The sequence below is a fragment of the Gopherus flavomarginatus genome, chromosome 5, assembly GCF_025201925.1.
Source record: "Gopherus flavomarginatus isolate rGopFla2 chromosome 5, rGopFla2.mat.asm, whole genome shotgun sequence".
NCBI classification, from domain to species: domain Eukaryota; kingdom Metazoa; phylum Chordata; order Testudines; family Testudinidae; genus Gopherus; species Gopherus flavomarginatus.
This window is the reverse complement of record NC_066621.1, coordinates 36,391,894-36,412,809: the sequence shown is the minus strand read 5'-3', so window position 1 is coordinate 36,412,809 and position 20,916 is coordinate 36,391,894. Positions and strand designations below refer to the sequence as shown.

General features: G+C 46.4%; 1 protein-coding gene across 1 annotated transcript; it reads right to left on the bottom strand.

Moving 5' to 3' along the window:
* Positions 1-13,850: 13,850 nt before the first annotated feature.
* Positions 13,851-14,798, bottom strand: LOC127052558 (olfactory receptor 10V1-like). The gene has a single exon (XM_050956389.1). It carries the CDS (start codon positions 14,796-14,798, stop codon positions 13,851-13,853), a length of 948 nt encoding a protein of 315 aa, XP_050812346.1.
* Positions 14,799-20,916: the final 6,118 nt, after the last annotated feature.

Below are 20,916 nucleotides of genomic sequence, written 5' to 3'. Positions count from 1 at the left end.
AAGACTCTCCTATGTCATTTCAGTGTTTTTGAAAATTTAGCACTAGATGAATAAACTGCAACTTTTCAAATTTGTACAACTTGATCAACTTCACATCCATGCATATTGTCATACAGTACCAGATTTACCACGTCTCCAATGGCTCCATAGTGCCGAGCCCAAGATCAGAAGGGGGGCCCATAACACTCACTTCCTCCCCTCTTGCAGCACTGCAGAAGCAGAGCCTCGGACCAGCAGGGAACCAGCATGAGAGCTGAGAACCCAAGGGGCTCTGGGAACTGTAGCTCCTTGGCCAGCTCCCTGCCTTTAGAGACAGCCCTGGAGCAGGGAAGGAACTACATTTCCCAGCATTCCCTTGGCAGCTATCAACAGGAAATGGAGGGGGGGGAAGTGGGGAAGCTGTGAGACCCCATGCACTGCAGCTTGCTGTGGATGGAGAGCTGGCTGCTAGAAGGGGGTGGCACTGTGAATGGGGAACAAGTGTGCCCAAGGAGTAGAAGGCTTTGGCCCAGATATCACCCTCAGAAGACTTCCCCAGACTGCATTAGGGATGCTGGTGTGACCTCACCTGGCAGCCCCCAAAGAAGGAATTGGGTGGACTAAATGGACAGTGCACCTCTCTAGCTGAAGCCCAGCAAGGGAGATATGTGGATCCCACCAGAAGTTAAAATGGTAAGTAAGGGAGGGAAGGCTCTACTAGAGGACCTGGGCAGCTTTAGATACAGTACAGGAGGATTTCCACTTCTGAGCCATGGAAAAAGAAATTGGCTTTTCCTTTCTAGATTTATCTAATATTCAGGAAGGGAATCTAGCACCTGCCTTCCAGATTTGAACACTCAAAATTCAGGAGTGCTCAAGCTCAGTTTAGGCTGCTGTTACTTCATTTCTCCCAAATCAAATATACTGAGCCACTGTAATTTGCTGTAGAAAAAGTAGGATAAAATTGAGCAACAAATGCTGGCATCTTCCCAGAGCTAACTAGGGCTCAAACTGCTATTTTCAACAGCCATTATCACTTTTTTTAGTTTTGTTTGTTTAGAAAGAAGACAGTGATATTGCACTGGCAAATTCCCCCATAGAAATGAAGAGTGGAACAAAAGAATAACAAAGATACCTCGAACTTTTCCTCATTTATGTAAGACAGTCTTATAATATGGACCCAGATATCCTCCAATCACACAAGCTGAAAATCGTTCCACTTTACTGCAATTCTGTAACCATGCGGGAACCAGTCCTGTCCGTGTTCTGTGCACATCCAAAATTCCTACTGAATTCAGAAGTGCCTTGCTTTTGTAACCATACTACCTGATATTTTCAGCCCTTGTAAGTGAAGCAGGTTTACATTTAGTAATTGGGGGAAGCCTCTCAGAAAAAGTTAGATGCTATAGGAGGTGTTGCTTATTCATTAGGTAATGTGAGACCTTCCTGTTACAATAGTAAACTAGTGCAGCATAGACTGCACTTTGCTCCTAGAGTCTAGAATGGGGCCCTTTGCTTCTATACGCAGCCCATTAAAGACAATGAAAAGACTCCCACTCACTTCAATAGGCTTTGTACAGAACAAGTTATACACAGAGTAACTCCCCTATCTTCATAGGGTCCTGGTCCCACAGTGGAGAGGGGCCATGTGAGCTTGTTGCAGAGCTGCTGCTCAGGGATGGGAACCCCCTGGAACTCCAGCCTCCAAAATCATTCCGGCTGCACTTTCTGCTCGACTATGTGCTATCTGAGGGGTGAGTGGAAATTGGTGGTCTCTGCTGCAGATGATGGGTATCTCAGGTACTTAAAGCCATGGCCTAGAAGAGGAAAGTGCCTAACTGCAGAGTCTGCAGCTGCCTAGGGCCAGCACTGAGGATTTAGAGTCCATAGTGCTGCTGTTGCAAGGTTCAAGCATGCTCAGCCTTGGAATTGCCACCCCTCCTTAGACTACTAGCTACAGCTGTCTAAGGCTGGCCTCTGGCAATTGGCCCCATGGATGTAGCCAGAGAAGCTGCAGGTGGCTCTGTGACTACAGGGGACCGTTAAGCCAGGAGCAGATAAAGAAACTGAAGTTAACCTTAAGGAACAGAGGTCACCCATAGAAAAGGAATGTCAAGGGAAGCAGGGAAAGAGGGAACAGGTCAGGACAGTGATTCAAGGAAGAAAACTAATCCGTTTTTTTCCAATGTATATGGCAGACGGGCATTGCTGGAACATGATGGCATATATCACATTGGTAAATGTGCAGGTGAACGAGCCCCTGATCGTGCAACTGATGTGATTAGGTCATATGATGGTCCCATCAGCCACACCATCAGGGGCTCGTTCACCTGCATATCTACCAATGTGATATATGCCATCATGTGCCAGCAATGCCCCTCTGCCATGTACATTGAACAAACAGGACAGTCTCTATGCAAAAGAATAAATGGACACTAATCTGACATCAGGAATTATAACATTCAAAAACCAGTAAAAGAACATTTCAATCTCCCTAGTCACTCAATAACAGATCTAAAAGTGGCAATTCTTCAACAAAAAAACTTCAAAAACAGACTCCAACGTGAAACTGCAGAACTGGCATTAATTTGCAAACTGGACACCATCAAATTAGGCCTGAATAAAGACTGGGAGTGATTGGGTCATTACAAAACCTAAACCTAATTTCCCCATACTAATTTCCCCCTACTGTTACTCACACTTTCTTGTCAACTGTTTGAAATGGGCTACTCACTCACCACTACAAAAGTAATTTTTTCTCCCTTGGCATCCTACTGTTAATTGAATTGTCTCGTTAGACTGACCTCACACTTGGTAAGGCAACTCTCATCATTTCATATGCTATGTATTTATACGTGCTACAGTATTTTTCACTCCATGCATCCGATGAAGTGGGTTTTAGCCCATGAAAGCTTATGCTCCAAATAAATTTGTTAGTCTCTAAGGTGCCACAAGGACTCCTCGTTGTTTTTGCTACTACAGACTAACACGGCTACCACTCTGAAATGGCACACACAGTTCTATGCCTCTTTTCTATCAAATCCAGATGACGCAGCATCTTTGATTTCCCAGTGCCTGGCGGAGAGCAAAACTTCGATAAAGGCAAGCCGGCAGAAGCTTAGTTTGGACATAAGGGAGGCACCGATAATGTGTTATGGGAAAGTGGGGTGATTGTCCTTCCTATCCTTTCATTTAAGAAGTTTTCAATTTGGGGTGCTGCTGGATCCTCAGTGACACCTGGAAGTACAGGTGGCAGCAGGGGCCCAAAGCATAATTTTACAACTGATGCAAGTGTAAAATTTTAGACAGGTAAAGGGGGTGTCGAAGGGGACAGGAAGAGCATGGGGGCCCCAGGCTGGGGATGAGGAGGGGAGGAGTCACAAGGAGGGTCACGTGGGGAGGTCACATGTCCCCACCCCATGTGTCCCTTCCATGAGTGCAGTACTGGCAAGAAATTATTTCTACTTGCACCACTGTGATCAAGTGATCCATCCCCTGTCACCCATTCCTGGCTTCTGGTAAACAGAGGCTAGGGACACCATCCCTGCCCATCCTAGCTAATAGCCATTGATGGATCTATCCTCCATGAATTTATCTAGTTCTTTTTTGAACCCTGTTATAGTCTTGGCCTTCACAACATCCTCTGGCAAGGAGTTCCACAAGTTGACTATGTGTTGTGTGAAAAAATACTTCTTTTTGTTTGTTTTAAACTTGCTGCCTATTAATTTCATTTGGTGACCTCTAGTTCTTGTGTTATGAGAAGGAGTAAATAACATTTCCTTATTTACTTTCTCCACACTAATCATGATTTTATAGACCTCTATCATACCCCCCTTAGTGGCCTCTTTTCCAAGCTGAAAAAGCCAGGTAAGAGAAGAAATTTGCTATCTAACATTAACCCAGGGGAAGAGTTACAAATCCAGGTCATCTCTGATCTGGAGGCAAGCCTCGGGGTGTATCAGAAGCACTTGCACTTCCATCCCTATAATAGTCTAAACAGATCTATGCAGGGAAACAATATCTGATTCAAGGGGCTCTTTAAAGTAGAAGACAAAGGCATAGCAAAATCTGAAATTCAATCTACAAATAAGACGTAACATTTTAACAGTGAGGGCAGATAACCTTTGGACTATTTTACCAAAGGGAATGATTAATTCACCATCACTTGAAGTCTATAATTGGAGACTGGTTATCTTTCTAAACCACAATTTATCTGATATGATGGCATCACTTATGTCAATAATTCCCTCTACTATAGGAATTAATGTCTGAAATTTTAAAGCTTGTGATATGCAGGAGATCAGATTAAATTATCATGATCTCTTCTGGATTTCAAAATCTCAGAATCTCTTAGTTAGAGGATGACTTATTCCCTGAAGAATGAGGGTTTATAACTCTTCTAAAACTCAAAACCTATTATTGTTCTTATTCAGATAAATGTCCAGACTTTTTTGAATACTTCTAAACTCTTGGCCTCAATATCTTGTAGCAATGAGTTTCAAAGGTTAATTGTGCATGAGGTGAAAAAGCATTTCCTTTTATCAATATTAAATTTGCCACATTCCACTGGCATGGAATGAGCCCTTGTTTTTGGACTATGAGAAAGTGGCTTGATTTCAAACAATGAATTTAGCCAGCCAAGTTACAACAGGCAAAGAAATCCAGCATTACTATGGCAAGAAGAGCAGGGACCTTTCCTTTTTACTGGGTCTCGTTTCTGATCCTTTACCCTGAGAGTGATCAGAGTAGCTGCTGTCAAAATAGATCCCCATCTGCCTCTGAAAAGATTTGAGTCCCCCCTCAGAGAAAATCAAACCCACCCAACAGCTCCCCTATTTCTGCTTTTCATTAGGAACCTTATTATGCTAACTACTTCCCAAGATGGCTATATGCTTGTCTCATACCCAGAATAGTAACTCAAGAGCAGTGTTCCTGTCCTTTTCCTCACCACCAAAAGCTGACAAAGAATATGAGAAATGAAAGATCATTGCAGATAACAACAGCACTGTGCATTTGTATGGCATATTCTATCCCACATGAATGTGGAGAAGGTGAATATTATTCTCCCCATTTGAGATAAGAAGAAACTGAGCTTTCCACACTAGTCCATTTTGCTTCCCTAAACCTGGGGATGGATGGCCTTGGAGAGGGGAGCATGTCTTACCTCCTCTCTGAAGCAAACCCAGCAACGGTCACTCCCTTCCTGCATCTCAGTACTGAACGACTCTCTCTAGCTCTGGAGCTTTTACATGCTGTCTGGACCTTAGGGAGTTGAGCTGATGAAGCAGCATCCTACTGCTTCTCCCAGGCAGGCAGCAGGAAGGGGCTGCTGGAATAAAAGGTCTATTCTGTTTTTACTGATACTCATATTTGGGTAGAAGTCTCACGGCCCTTCAATGTGAGAATGCCCAAGCAGTGTCTCGCTGCTGAGGGGAGCTGAGAGCTTCCATCTTCACGTGGAAGCTTCAGCCTTGGGCAGCCCAGATACAGTTCCCAGAACCCTCCTCTGCCTTCCTGAGGCCAATTTCACCTTCCAAGTTCTTGAGGACATTGTCCCTAGAGGAGAGAGCTTAACCAAGTATAGTTTTGATTGTCTCTGGGAAACTTCCCCTGGAACAACATCTTTCACGTCTCCATTCCCCACCACTCTCCTCCAGGATTGCCAACCCCAGCAGTTCAAAAAACACAAGTCAGCCTCTCCCCACTGCCAAAATAATCATGAGATTGGCTCAAAATTCATAATAGGTTTTTAAAAAAAGAAAAGTAAATAATGCTTGGTCTGCTGATTGTCGAATTCCCCTGCCCAGGGCATGTGACATTAGTGTTGCCATTTTACAGCGAAAAATATTATTGTTGACCATTGTGCCACTACGTCAATTAATTTTGTGCCCCAGCTCTCCCTTCAATTCTGCACCTCCAGCCCTAAGCAATTCATTTTTAGTTTACCCCCTGCAAGCCCTCACATGTGCCCCAACCCCATCAACTCTGCCTACCAAGCCATGCAATAATTCTGCACCCTATATGTGTGCCTGTCATAATATAAATTCCCAATTCTGGACCATAGTGTCCAAAATATGGGTATTAGCATGAATTTCCCTAAGCTTAATTACCAGCTTAGATCTGATAGGCTGCCACCAATCAGGACTTAGAGTAGAGCGCCTGATCGACTTTAGTCTCCCCCAAAAACCTTCCCTGGGGGTCCCAAGACCCAAATTCCCTGAGTCTCACAACAAAGGGGAATAAACCATTTCCTTCCCCCTCTCTCCTTCCTCCCCAGCTCCTTCCCGCCCTGGGAACACTAGGAGATCACCTGATTCAACTCCATGAATCTAACACAAAGAGGAACTTTACCATTCCCTCCCTCAGGCAATACAGACTCAAGCTTCTTTGAGCCTTAACTAGGAGAAAACACTCAAACAGGTCTTAAAGCAAAGCTTTTAATAAAAAAAGAAAGAAAGAAGTAACAGGTTTATCTCTGCACTTAGATGGTAAAAAGTTACAGGGTCTTTCAACTTATAAACAATAGAAAGAAACTTTCTCCAGCAGAAACACAATTTAAGCTACTTCCAGCAAGTACACATATGCAAATGAAAAAGAAAACAAATTAAAAGACTATGACCGCCTTTTCTACTTACAATTCTGAACAGATAAGAGACTGTAGCAGGGAGATTGGCAGAAACCTGGTTACACCTCTAGCCCCATCCAGGACTCAAGAGAGAACAGAGCCAAAGCCAAAACCCATAAACAAAGGCTTCCCTCCCACGAGATTTTAAACTATCTTGTCTCCTGATTGGTTCTCTGGTCAGGTGTTTGGGGTCTCTGTTTGTTAACCCTTTACAGGTAAGAGAGACATTAACCCTTAACTATCTGTTTATGACAGTGCCCTAGCCCCACATCTGCCCCTTAGTGCACCTCTACTCCTCCTGCAGCTATGGAGGCTCTTTACTCTTTTCCAGGGTATCTTCACCCCCACCTAAGGCCTAGGGGAAGGCAGCTTCAATAGGGGATTCTCCTTGCCCCTTCCCCCAGACCTGGTGTTGCAGGGGTGCTGGTGTGGGGTTGGAGGTGGGGAAGACTGACCCGTTCTTCACTGGAGGAGAGGGAAGGATTGGGGACCTATCACAAACCGCTGGGCACGTCCTCCCTTTCCCCTCATGTGAGAATAGGATCAGCTGCTTCCTTTCCACTCCCCAAAAACTCCTCTCCAGAGGGGATTGGAGCCTCCCCCTGCCTTCTGCAGCAGCCCTGATTGGAGGCTCTATCCCAGGAGGTGGGGCAATAGGGAAAGTAGCCAATCAGAGACGGGTCCCCCCCCCCAGGAAGGGCTGGAATTCCTGTGATGATTGGTGCTTCTTGCCTCACTGCCAGACATCCTCCAGCTGAGGCCCAAGTCCTGTGGCTCATGAAGATTCTCATGGTCTGATAGCACTGCTCCCTCTCCCCAGGAGATACACAAACATGCAGCGAGGGCTTGAAAGGAAAAGCTCACACAGAAGCCAACACTGAGGTAGGGACTGGAACTGGAACTGTGCTTGGAGGGACACACCCAGTCTGCAAGGACTAGACCAGGAGCCAGGCAATCCAAACTGCAAGCTCCAGGGAGTCTGTGCATGGCTGGGATGGCTCCCATCTCACCTGGGAGCTGAGCCCATACAGTGGCCACATTTGGAAGGAGGAGCTAAGTAAGGGACCAGAGCCAGATTGACATGCCCCAGCAACCAACTGCACACCCTGAAGAGCTTTCAGCTCTGGGAATGCTCCTAGGTGTGAGCTGCACTGGAGTAGGGACGGTGGTTGTGGGAGAGCACTGGCTGCATGGAATTGGGTTAGATCATCTGGAGGGGAATCTGCCTTTCAATTGTTCCCAGCAGCAAGGGGAGACTTTTGTTTCTCTCGCCCAGAGGACTTGCGCCTGATCCAGAGCCCCTGCTCCACGCAGAAGAGTCTGAGCCTGCCACCCAGCTGTGCCTACTAGGCCTCCCCTCCACCGGGAGCCCATGGACGACTATCGAGGACCCCCTCCCACCAAGAGGGAGAGAGACTTGCTTTAGAGCAAGGAATACCTTCTCATCGCACTCCAGTGCCAGTCAGCAGCTAATGCCTGGGGGGGAACTGGGGGCATTTTGTTATTTTCACTCTGTTAGCGGGTATTTCATGCATATCACTGTGGGATGGGTTGGTTACTCATTGATTTGAGAACCTTCACTCCCTTTCTCTTCTTTTAATTTTACAGCTATTGCTTCCAGGAATAAATTGTTGTTTATCCTTAAAATCTGGTGGTCCTTGATTCCCTATTTTGGTTACAAACCGTACCTGGGCATTAAGGCCTACTGGTCAGTGCAGAAGTGGTCAGATCTGCTGGTCAGAGCTGGAGTCAGGAATCAGTAGTTGGAGCCAAGGGTCAGGAATCAAGCAGGGTAGCAGGGCTGGAGTGGACTAGGCAGGACAGGAGCAAGGCTGGGAACCAGGCAGGATCAAGGGTGGAGCAGGGCAGGCACAGAAGAAATCTCAGCTACGGGTTTGTGCATTGAGCAGCCAGAGATCTGTTGTTGCTGTTGGACTTCAGAGCAGGTTTGCTGCCTTCCTTGGCCAGTCAGGTGAAGAGGTCAATCAGGGGCCCTGCTGTGGCTTGGCTATGCATAGGCTGCCTTGAGACTGGACAGGTGCAGCTGCAAGTCCCCATTCCTGCCAGTGTTTATGAATTGTAATGTCATAGAGGTCATAGAGATTGATATTAATTTATGTACCCCGCCTCTAGGTGGCGATGCCAAGCACTAAGAACCCAAGGCCCAGTGGCCTAATATGGGTCTCCAAATCCCCGAGGGAGGGAGGGATAAGTGACTTTGCCTCCCAGAGGAATCAGGAGAAGACTCCGAACAAAAGGCTTTAAATTCCACTCTCCTCAGAGAAAGCGGCAGATTAGCCACTCCTTCTCCTCTTCAAAATCCAACTACAGCGTAACCAGGCTTCCAGGCATCTTCCATGCCAGCCTACTGCCCACACATACATCCCCCACCCGCACACGGCCCTTCTAACTCACCTCATTGCACACAGCAATACAGCACAGGGCATCGTAGGCCCTACATAAATGTGTTGACTCTTTTTTGTTTCTTCTGTAATGAGGCAGAAGAGTTTTGGGGAAACCTCCTCCCTAGCACTCCAAACCAGGGAGTTCAAACCAGCTGACACCTTCAGTATGGATTTCTCCTCACATAGTCAGAAGCCATTTGATAAACGTCACCTTTTGTGGTTCATCTAAATGCTGCTCAATAATTATTTCCAGAGTAAAAGCAGCAAAGAATCCTGTGGCACCTTATAGACTAACAGACATTTTGAAGCATGAGCTTTCGTGGATGAATACCCACTTCGTCAGATGCATGTCAGACTAACATGCGTGTTCCAGAATAACACGGCTACCCCTCTGATACGATTTCCAGAGTAATACTTAGCACCGATACAGCCTTTAACAGTCTGAAAACATTGTCAAGAGAGCCCCTAAGTAACTCCTAGGCCATGTCTACATGATGGGGACTGTAGCAACATAGCTATGGTCCTATAGCTGTGCCTATACAATGCTGTATCGTAGATGCAGCCTGCAGTGACAGAAAGAGTTTTTCCATTGCAGTAGGAACACCACCTACCTCTGCCGTTGACCTAGCTGCATCTATCTTGGGGGTTAGGTTGGCATAGTTATGTCTCTCTGAGGTGTGGATTTTTCACCCTTCTGAGCGATAGAGCTATGTCAACTTACATTTTAAGTGTAGACCAGGCCTTAGAAAAGAACCCGTGAAGTAGGCAGAGAAACTGACACTAAGATAAAGGCACAGATCCTCAAAAGGTATTCAGGCCCTAACTCGCATTGATTTCAATGGGAATTAGGCACTTAAATGACTTTGGGAATCTGAGCCAAAGCAATTTGCTAAAGCCATAGAGTGACTGAGCATCAGAGCCAGGACTGAAACGCTGTGTCTCCGGTCCTCCAGCTCATGCTGCCTTCTCTCTGAACTGAAGGCCCAGCTCCACTGCCCTTAAAGTTAAGCATATTCCATTCTCATTCCCATTGCCTAGAGGTAGCAGTGATTGAGAGCACTGCAAAGGCTGGGCCTGGGTTGTAGAACACCTGTTCTGTAAGACACCTGGATTTGAGTCTTATTCCCAGACTTGCCCCTAAGTGGGGGAGGCATCTTGAGGGAAAGAAGCGTCTGACTTTATCGAACAGTAACCCCTCTGGCCAAGGGAGGGGTAACACTGCTGGGCCTCAGAAGGAGTTTCAGGTTTATCGCCTACCATGTCACTGACAGGATTTTGTCCATTCTGGACTTTATTGTCTGTAATGATGAGTTTTCCAACCCTTCCAATACTCTAGTCTAAGAGGCCTCACTCTTACATGAAATCCAGCTGAAATTTTCCTTTTATTCAGTTCCTTTCCATTCCACCTAATCACAATTCCTCACCTTTCTTGGTGTTCGTGTCCCTGCCAGACTTCAGCTGGTCATAACAACCCTCACCTCACAATGGTGGTGAATAAAACCTTAAAATGTGAACTGATACCTGTTTTTGTGGGCAGACAGTTTGAAACAGAAACTCTCAGGCCTCATACACCTCAATATAGTGTTAATTCTTGCAGTGTAAATGACAACATTGCTAATTGTTTCAGTTCCGGTCATTTTAGCACAAATATAAAGTTAATGTGTTTATCCTACTGTACGAAACTACCTTTCATACCTCCACAAATGCCAAAAGCCCCAACTAACCAGCAGCCCAAATCTCCAGTTTCTACCCAGACAGCTTTTGCAATATAGTTCTATATTTAATTATTCCTGAGGGCATTCTGCACCAAAAAATTAAAACTTCTATGCCAAAAAATTAAAAATTATGTGCACAATATTTTAAAATTCTGAAAATTTTATTTGTCAAATAAATGTAGAGGCTCCAGCATGGCACTGGGGAGCACAGGCCACTGGCTGCACAGAGGTGGGAGATCACTGTGCAGGTCCGCCCCAGGACAGACTCAGCAATGAAGCTGCACCCAACTCTGACACAGTGCAAGGATAGGGCCCCACCCCTCTGTGCCCAGTACACCAGGTGTGAGCAGGAAGGCTCAGCAAGGCAGGATCCAAGCGTGGAGGGGCTTAGTGTGGGGGGATCCAGGTGTTGACTGAAACAGTTCTGTGTGGAACAATCTGGATGCAGGTGGCTCAGTGGAGGATCTGGGGTGTGTGAGGGATCTAGATTCACAGGGGCTTGTTGAGGGCTCTGGGTGAAACAGTAATGAGACTCTGCGGGGGGGGATCCAGGTGAAGGTGGTTGGGGCTCAGCATGGGGGTGTCTGGGTGTGGGGCAGATGGAGCTTGACGGGGGGGTCTTGGTGTTGGGGGCTCAGCTGGGGGTGGGGACATTGCAGATGCTGGAGCTCAGTGGAGTGGGATCCAGGTGCAGCTGGTTGGGGCTCAGTAGGGTGGGGATCCAAACGCAGGTGGCTCGTTGGGGTGGTCCAGGTGCAGGGGAAGTGGGGCTCATCAGGGGGGTTTCTGGGTCTCGGGGGTGAGGCTCAGCAGGAAGGTCTGGGTATGAGGGGGTCTGGATGCACAGGAGTTGGGCAGATGGGGGAGCAGTTCCCTGTACAGTGATCCTTCCCCCTGCAGATGAGGATCGATGGGTGTAGGAAGTGCAGGGAGAGGGAGGCAGTTTGCTAGCTTCCTACAGCTAAGGGAGAAATCTGGCGGTGGGTCTGACAACATCCTGGATGCCATGCAGAAGAAGAGGAAGTCCCATCCTCTGCAGCCGGAACTAGCAGCTGAACCCAGAGCATGGTAGGAGCCACCAGCCAGGTCTTCCCCAGTCCCGGCCCCACAGTGATTTACCTCCCTGACGGCTGCTCTGGGCACCCGAAACATACTGCTGGGGAGGGTCTCATGACTGCTCTTGTGGCTTCCCTTTGCTCCCCCATCAGAAAGTCATTTTTCTGCAGAGAAGCAGAGAAATCTGCAGTGGACATAAATTCTGCACAATGCGCAGTGGCGCAGAATTCCCCCAGGAGTAATATTTTCAATAAAAGCATTAGTGCTTTATCAGAAATTACAATGTGAAATATTACAACCTCTTAATTTTTACCTATCTGAGCCCTGGTCATGTTAGTTTTTCTCTCTCCTTCTTTACTATATCATGATCCACAAAAGCACTAAACTATTGTCTTAATTTTAAGCACATGAGTATTCCCACTGAAATTGGGAATTATGTTAGCACATGTTAAAATAAAACAGTCATCACATGAGAGAAAAAACAGGTACAAAGATAGATTTAATTCCGTAATGCATAAATTGTATTACAGGGTCATTTACAAGCACATTAAACACACAGATCCAACTTGAAACAACTTTAGAAAGAGGAATAAAATTTTGCAAGAGTCAACAGAGAAGATAATAATACAGGAATATCATCATACATTTAGTCTGCTGTAAGGCTATTTTTCTTAAAGACACACCATGACATTAAGTCAGGTTTTATTTAAAAGAAGTGAAAGGTATTATTGATATTATTAATCTCGTTTTATTTACATATACATATAATTAACAATAACATTAAACCCCCCTCTTATTCTGCAAAGTATGCATATAGATGGGTTTCTATTGTTGTTACGCTCATCCTCCCTCCCATATTGCTTAGATTTGTTTGTTTTTATCCATATTAGCTTAGCTTAGCTTAGCTCTGTCTGTATGTGTGTGTGTGTGTGTGTTTGTACAGCACCTAGCACAATAAGGTCCTAATATGATCAGGGCTCCTGGGTGCTAGTGTAATAAATTATCATAGTAGACATTAATTACAGGAAATAGCTGCTACTGCTGAGTCCTGCTACCAATTTGCAGGGTTTTACCATCAGATATTTCTTTCGATTGCCTATTTCCTTTCCCCTGCTGCCGTGTGAAAGACCCACACAACAGTGGGTATGTCTACACTGCAATCGTGAGGTGTGATTGCAGCACTTGCAGGCATACCGAAGCTAGCAATGATCGAGCTAGTTCGCAAAAAATAGCAGTGAAGCCGTGGCAGGGCTAGTCACCTGACTGTGTACCCAGTGTCCCGGATACCTGTACAACTGCCCGTGCTGCTGTGGCTTCACTGCTATTTTTAGTGAGCGCTCTCGATCATAGCTAACTTGGATATATCTATACGTGTTGCAATCACACCTTTTGATTGTAATATAGACATACTCGGTGAATAAAGACTGGCTGACTATACAGGAGGAAAAGCAGAATTTGCTATATACAAAAAAGTGTTGCTAAAGTAAACTGAAGAGAAGGAGATCAATATTTCCTTGTCTAACTTCTTTCAGTTAGAATAATCTTCAGCAATTCTTTCTAAAAACCATAAATTGAAAAAAAATTATAGGAAGGAGAAATTTTAGTTGACATCACGTAACCCTGGTGTTATTTTATACCGCTTTTGGTTGAGAGAGTTAAAGAAGCAGCTCCTCCAAAGCCCACCCAGTCAAACATACAGCTAGACCGGACTCCCTAGGAGTGACAACTACAGTGTTTCAAGCAGATTCTCAGACCTTCAGTCCACTGGGCAGAGGAATCTGGTACTCTGCTTCTCCTGGACTAGTTTAATGTCTTTTCATACTCACCAGGAGGACTTGGAGAAACTGCTGTTGAAATTGCCTTGTAACCAGCATGTGTGACAAGAATGTAGCATAGCACCGGGGAATACAACCTCACAATCCCATTCCCTAATACCTAGAGACATGGTAAGGCCCCTGACTTGAAGGTACTATAAGGCAAAATGCTCCTTATCCCATTCCCAATCACCCGGGGCCACCCACATTGTGTCTCTGGACAGGGTCTTGTTTACTGAAGGATGTCCTAAATCTGTCATTTACTCTGAGACAGCACTTTCCTTCCCAGTGCTCTGCTCAGGGAATCCTTTAGCTCCTTGTTCCTCATGCTGTAGATCAAGGGGTTCAATACAGGAGTGACAAAGGTGTACACCACAGACACTACCCGGCCTTGCTCCGGGGAGTAGCTGGAACTGGGGCGTAAGTATATGAAGCTGCTGCAGCCATACATCAGGGCAACAACCATCAAGTGGGAAGAGCAAGTGGAGAAGGCACGCTGCCGGCCAGCTCCAGAGCTGATCCGCAGGATGGCGACCACAATGAAGGCATAGGAGATGCAAATCAACAGGAAAGGGATGGCCACGTTTATGACACTACAAATATAGAGGACAACCTGGTGGACATGGGTGTTGCTGCATGCCAGACGCAGAACAGCAGGAATGTCACAGAAGAAATGGTAGATTTCATTGGAGCCACAGAATGGCAGGTGGAAGATCAGGATGGTCATATTAAGGGATACCAAGAAGCCCAGTACCAGGGATGCAGCTACAATGCTCACACAGGCAGTCCAGTTCATAATGAGGGTGTAGCGCAGTGGGTGGCAGATAGCCACATATCGGTCATACGCCATAAAAGCCAGCAGAACACATCCAGCACCTCCCAGGAAGATATAGAAGAACATTTGGGTGCCACAGCCAGCCAGAGAGATGGTGGCCTTCCTCAAAGACATGAGATTGGCCAGGGTCAGTGGGGCAATGATGGTGGAGTAGCAGATCTCCATAGCTGCCAGGTTGGCCAAGAAGAAGTACATGGGGGTATAGAGGGAGCGATTGGTACAGACAGTGAGCACAATGGTGCCATTCCCACAGACACTGATCACGTACATGAGCAGAAAGATCAGGAAAATCAGCAGCTGCACCTTGGGGAGACTCGAGAAGGGATGGAAGTAGAATTCAGTCATTCCAGTTTGGTTTTCATCCCCCATGGAAGTAGCAAGCAGAACCTGCTGAGAAGAGGAGAGAGGAGCAGTTACTGTCAGCAGTAACCAAGGGCAGAACAAGTAGTAATGATATCAGACTGCAGCCAAGAGTTTCAGATTCAATATCAGGGAGCAAAATCTAACTCTAGTGCAGGGGATGGGGTAACCTGTCAAAGGAGGTGGGATCTTGCCTTCCATGGAATAACATCTGGTTGCCACAGCTGATGAGAGAGATTACATTGTTTCTTGCGGGGGGCGGGGAGGGGAGGCGAGTCACACAAACTGCTATTTTCAGACCTTCATAACTCAAACAACACAACACTAAGTTTGCCAGAATCCTCTAAGTACTACGTCCTGGCCAAATGTCAGCTTACCTACCTTGGTTGTTTTGGTCCTACCTCTGTAAGCAGAGTCAGGATGAGCTCTACCCTGACATCTGGTGGTGAATTATGGGGAGTGTGGAAAGGAATTTTAGGTATTTGCATTGGCACACCCACCCCACCTTGCTAGACAAGGGATATGGGTGCCAAAACTCGTTGAAATGAGAGAGGTTGGGGATTGGTGTGTGTACCTGATGGTATGGGCCCCTTTTGAGGGCCTGGAACAGCAATTTCACATTCTCCTCTCTCTACTGTTGAAGAGTAGAGCTAATTTTGATTATATTAGGAGTCCATCTAGAGGCTGCTGAGCTGAATCCACACTGGGCCAATAGTGCACCAGCACTGGGGCTCCCCTACTACAAGCTGAAATCACTAAAAGAGCTAAGCTTACTGAGCTGAGATCACTGAGTGCTGTGTTAACTAGTGGGGGAGCCTGAAGCTCTATCACTAAGCGGCTGGCAGAGTGGAGCAGTTTGCAGCATGTTGGAGCAGCCCATGGAACAGTGAGCAGAGTGGAGCAGTTTGTGGGGATGGCTGGAGTGGCTCACAGGTCGGCTGGAAGAGTGGCACAGCTGGTGTAATGGAGCTGGTTGTGGTGAAGGCTGCAGCAGAACTCCATGGAGAGGCAGAGCAGTTGGCCCTGACCCACGTAAGGTGCCCCTTAACACCCTGTGTGTGCCCCCCCCTCATTTCCACCCAGGCTTGGGGGGGTAAAACTCTGCAGATAAACTTTTGAACTCTGGGGTGGCACTGACCAGAGACTTTCAGGTTGTTGGATTTTGGAGTGATTGAACTTAAGACCCTAAGGGGTAAAGGACATTGCCAAATGTACTTGGAGGTGGATTTTTGCTTATGGTTTGTGTTATAATCCTGTTTGTGGTGTTTCTCCAATGTGATGCCACATTGTTTCCCTCCTTTATTAAAAGGATTTTGCTACACTCAGACTCCGTGCTTGCGAGTGGGAAAGTATTGCCTCCTAGAGGTGCCCGGGGGGGTGGTATGTAATCGTCCCAGGTCACTGGGTGGGGGCTCGAGCTGGTTATGCATTGTGTTATTGAAACGGAACCCCTGGATACTGAACCCAGCCCTTGCTGCCAACTCAGAGGGGCAGAAGGGTTACACCTCTATACAGAGCCCAGCTCAGGAAAATTTCAGGGCAGAAAGGTAAGCATGACACGCTTTAACTGGGGGTAAAGGGAGCAATTAAAGAAGAAAAAAGATTGAGATGCTAAAAAAAATGAAGGAATTACAAAGCAATAAGTCATCCAGAGCACATGATACAACCAAGAGTTCTGAAGAGCTTCGAAATGAAGCAACTGAGCTGCTTGCAAAAAATATGCCATCTCATTAAAATTACCTAGTATACTGGAAGAGTATCAAATGTTGTACCTATATTTTTTAAAAGGCTAGGGTTGGTGCAGGGAATTACAGATCAGTACACTGGAATTGTGTTCTTGGTAAATTGATTGAAATGCTGATTAGAAACAGAATTATACAACACGTAAAAGATTACGATAGGATTGGCTAACCAGCATGACTTGCGCAGGGAAAGTTGTGCCTTGTGAATGCATTAGAATTCTTTGCTTGTGTCAATAAGGTAATGGATAAAGGAAATATTTTATTTAGACTTAGAGCAGGCCTTTGACAGTGGACATCTCTACATTGCAATCAGAAATGTGACCACAGCACATTTAGACATACCTGAGCTAGGTTTGCTCAAGCTAGCTCAGGTATGTACACTTCTTATTGCAGTGTAGACATATCCGAAGTCCCTCACATGAGGCTATTAGAAAAATTAAATAGTCATAGTGTGAGAGGCAAAGCATTGATGATGATTCAGAAATGGGCTGAGAGACAGCAAACAAAAAGTAGGAATAAATGGTCAATTTTCATCATGGCAAAAAGGTTAGTAATGGAGTGCCTCAAGGTTCCACACTGCCTGTGCTGTTTAATAAAACAATCTGCAGGAGGGACTGAGCAGTGAAGTCACTAAATTTGCAGATAACACAAAATTATTTAGGCAAGTCAATACCAGAAAAGACAATGAGGAACTACAGAGACATTTTGTAGCCCAATTACATGAATGGGCTCCAAAATGGTAGATGAAATTCAACAGTGGCAAATACAAAGTAATCCATATTGAATGGAATAATTCAAATTTCTTAATTACCTTACTGGGTTCTAACTTTACTGTTATGTCTGGATAAAAGATCTGAGCATTATTGTGGACAGCTCAATGAAGACAGAATTGGATTGAGAATGGAATGCTGAAAATGTCATTATAGTGGTACAACCTCACCCGCAATTCTGTGTTGTGTTCAGTTCTGATCACTCCATCTCCAAAAGGATAAACAGAATCAGAGGCAGTTCACAGACAGGAGACAAGAATGATAACAGGCATGGGAAAATGTACATATGATGAGAAACTGAACATATTGTTTATCTTAGAGAGGAGACAAATGAGAGAGGAAATGATAAAAGTGTGCCAAATACTACATGGTGCAGAGAAGGTCTATTTGGAATGTCTGTTCTCCCTGTCTGATAACACAAGAACAAGGGGACATTCAAAGAAATGGAAAGGTGGCTAATTCAAAACTGAGAAGCTTTTTCCACACAATACATCATTCGCCTGTTGGGACTCATTGCCAAAGGATATATTAAGGCCAAGAACTTAGCAGGATTTAAAAAGGCATCGGTGCTTTATATGGATAACAAGAATATCTAGAGAAGGAATAGTAAAGATTAAAAGGAAAGGTATAAACCCTCATGGTTAGACAAATACCTGTCAGGAAGGGTCTAGTTATTACTTAGTCCTGCTTGAGCGCAGAAGACTGGACTAGGTGACCTTCCCTTCCAGTCCTACACTTCTAGGACTCTATGCTTGGGGGCATAAGCCAACTTCCACTGGAAGTTAGGAAGAAACCTTCCCTGGGGACAAATTATCCCATTATTACTTACTGAAGTTTTTTTTGCAACTTCATCTGAAGCCTCTTATACTAGCCAATGACAGGATTGTGGGTTATACAGGATTCTGGGTTAGATGGACCAACCACTGGTCTGAATTAATATTGAAATTCCTGTACTTTTAGGACTGTATGACCTCCCAAGAAAGGTGGGTTAGAATGTACCTATTGTGTTCCTGGAAGTGGGCGGGTGAAGGGATCCCCCCACTCCCCCAGCCTAAGGGGAGGATCTACAGGACCTGAAAACCCAACTGAGTTTGGGGGACAACTAATAAAATAATAGGGACAGGAGAGCGGTCAGAGGGTCAAAAGAAGGGAGCCTGATGGGGACACTGAGCAGAGAACCCTGGAGAGTGCCCACTGCTCCTCGAAGGCATCAAGGGAGCCAGTGGACGCCGCCCAGAGGAACTCTGCCTGGATACATGAATGGACAGAGGATCAGAAACAAGCCCCACAGTCACAGGAGTCTCCACTGGCCAACGTCCTCTCCCTGGTTTTGTAGATGGCTGTTTTAGCCAGGGCAAGGAGGAGGCTGACCAGGAGGTCCCGTGATTTTGTGGGGCCACGGATGGGGAGTGCATAGAGAAGGAGGTGAGGGGAAAAATGCAGCCAGAAACACAACAGTATATTCGTGAGGAGCTGGTATAGGGGCTGCAACCTGGCACACTCTATGTAAACGTGCACCAGGGTCTCCCTCACGCCACAGAAGAGGCAGGTGTCTGGGACAGGGGTAAACCGCACCAAATACATGCCTGTGCTCACGGCCCCATGAAGGAGCCACCAGCTGATATCCCCAGTGGGTCTCGGGACCAGAGTGGAGTAAAAGCTGGCCCAACAGGGCTCCTCACGCTCCAGAGCTGGCAGAAGGTCCCGCCACTTTGTGTCGGGGCGGGACACGAGGGTGAGGAAGTGAAGGGTGTGGAGCACGAGTGTGTATAGATGTTTCCTTGGTGTGGTTTGGAAAAGGACCAGCTGCAGATCGTGCAGCCGGCTTACAGAGAAGAGGCAGGGGAGCCGGTTGGGTCCACGGGGCAGGGGCCCGATGGAAAGATCCAGAGGTGGAGGGTGGGTGGGGTGTGCCCTCGTGCAGGACCCGGTCAAGGTAGGCCCGAGCAGTGGGCGGCAAAGCGGCCCTCACCTCCTGAAGTATGCGTCGGGGAGTACAAGGCCTGGAGAGCCCCGTACGCCAAGCGAGCATCAGGGGATCCAGCCAGTCTCCCCGTCGTAATCCAGGAGGTCTCCGACTCTGGTGAATTCCACCAGGACCAACCTCTGGTACACCGAGGGGGACTCCGCCACCTGCACACGGAGCTGGGGATTGTGTAGCAGGGGCTCTGTGAGGAGATCTGCCCCCTCGGTGGCCGCCACGGACCTGGTCGCCAAGAACAGTTTCCAGGTCTGGAGGAGGTGCTGGTAGAAGACCGGCAGGCCGGAGAGGTCTCGCGGAAGACATGGGTTAGAATGTAAGCAGTATGGCCACTTTTACTATACAGTGGATGTCTCTAGTTCTCTAGCTATGATATAGGCTGGTCAGAGAGACAGAAAGAAAAGAACTGAAGGATTAGTGCTACTGAATAACAAGAAAAAGTGAAAGCAGCAAAGAGTCCTGTGGCACCTTATAGACTAACAGACATATTGGAGCATGAGTTTTCGTGGGTGAATACCCACATCGCCGGATGCATATAGTGGAAATTTCCAGGAGCAGGTATATATATGCAAGCAAGAAGCAGGCTAGAGATAACGAGGTTAGTTCAATCAGGGAGGATGAGGCCCTCTTCTAGCAGTTGAGATGTGAAAACCAAGGGAGGAGAAACTGCTTTTGTAGTTGGCTAGCCATTCACAGTCTTTGTTTAATCCTGAGCTGATGGTGTCAAATTTGCAGATGAACTGAAGCTCAGCAGTTTCTCTTTGAAGTCTGGTCCTTTAGGTTTTTTTTTTTGCTGCAGGATGGCTACCTTTAAATCTGCTATTGTGTGTCCAGGGAGATTGAAGTGTTCTCCTACAGTTTTTGTATATTGCCGTTCCTAATATCTGATTTGTGTCCATTATTCTTTTCCGTAAGGTCTGTCCAGTTTGGCTGATGTACATAGCAGAGGGGCATTGCTGGCATATACTGGCGTATGTTACATTGGTGGACGTGCAGGTAAATGAACCGGTGATGGTGTGACTGATCTGGTTAGGTCCTGTGATGGTGTCGCTGGTATAGATCTGTGGGCAGAGTTGGCATCGAGGTTTGTTGCATGGATTGGTTCCTGAGTTAGAGTTACTATGGTGCAGTGTGCAGTTACTGGTGAGAATATGCTTCAGGTTGGCAGGTTATCTGTGAGCAAGGACTGGCCTGCCACCCAAGGCCTGTGAAAGTGAGGGACCATTGTCCAGGATGGGTTGTAGATCCCTGATGATGTGTTGGAGGGATTTTAGCTGGGGACTGTATGTGATGGCCAGTGGAGTTCTGTTGGTTTCTTAGTCTATAAGGTGCCACAGGACACTTTGCTGCTTTTACAGATCCAGACTAACACGGCTACCCCTCTGATACTTAAGAAAGAGTGAGTGTGGTGGGTGCTTCAGATGAGTAAGAGAGAGAAACAAAGTGCAAATGAGCATGGGCATCTGCTACAACCAACCAGATTTCAATGGACATTAGGCTCCTAAATAGCTCTGTGGATCTGGGCCACAGAATTAGTATCAAGAATGAGGACTTGCAGCTGCACTGCCCAGTCTCCAAGCAGCTTATGAGCACAGCTGAGCTGGGCCACAGTAAGGCCACCTAACTGACCATTA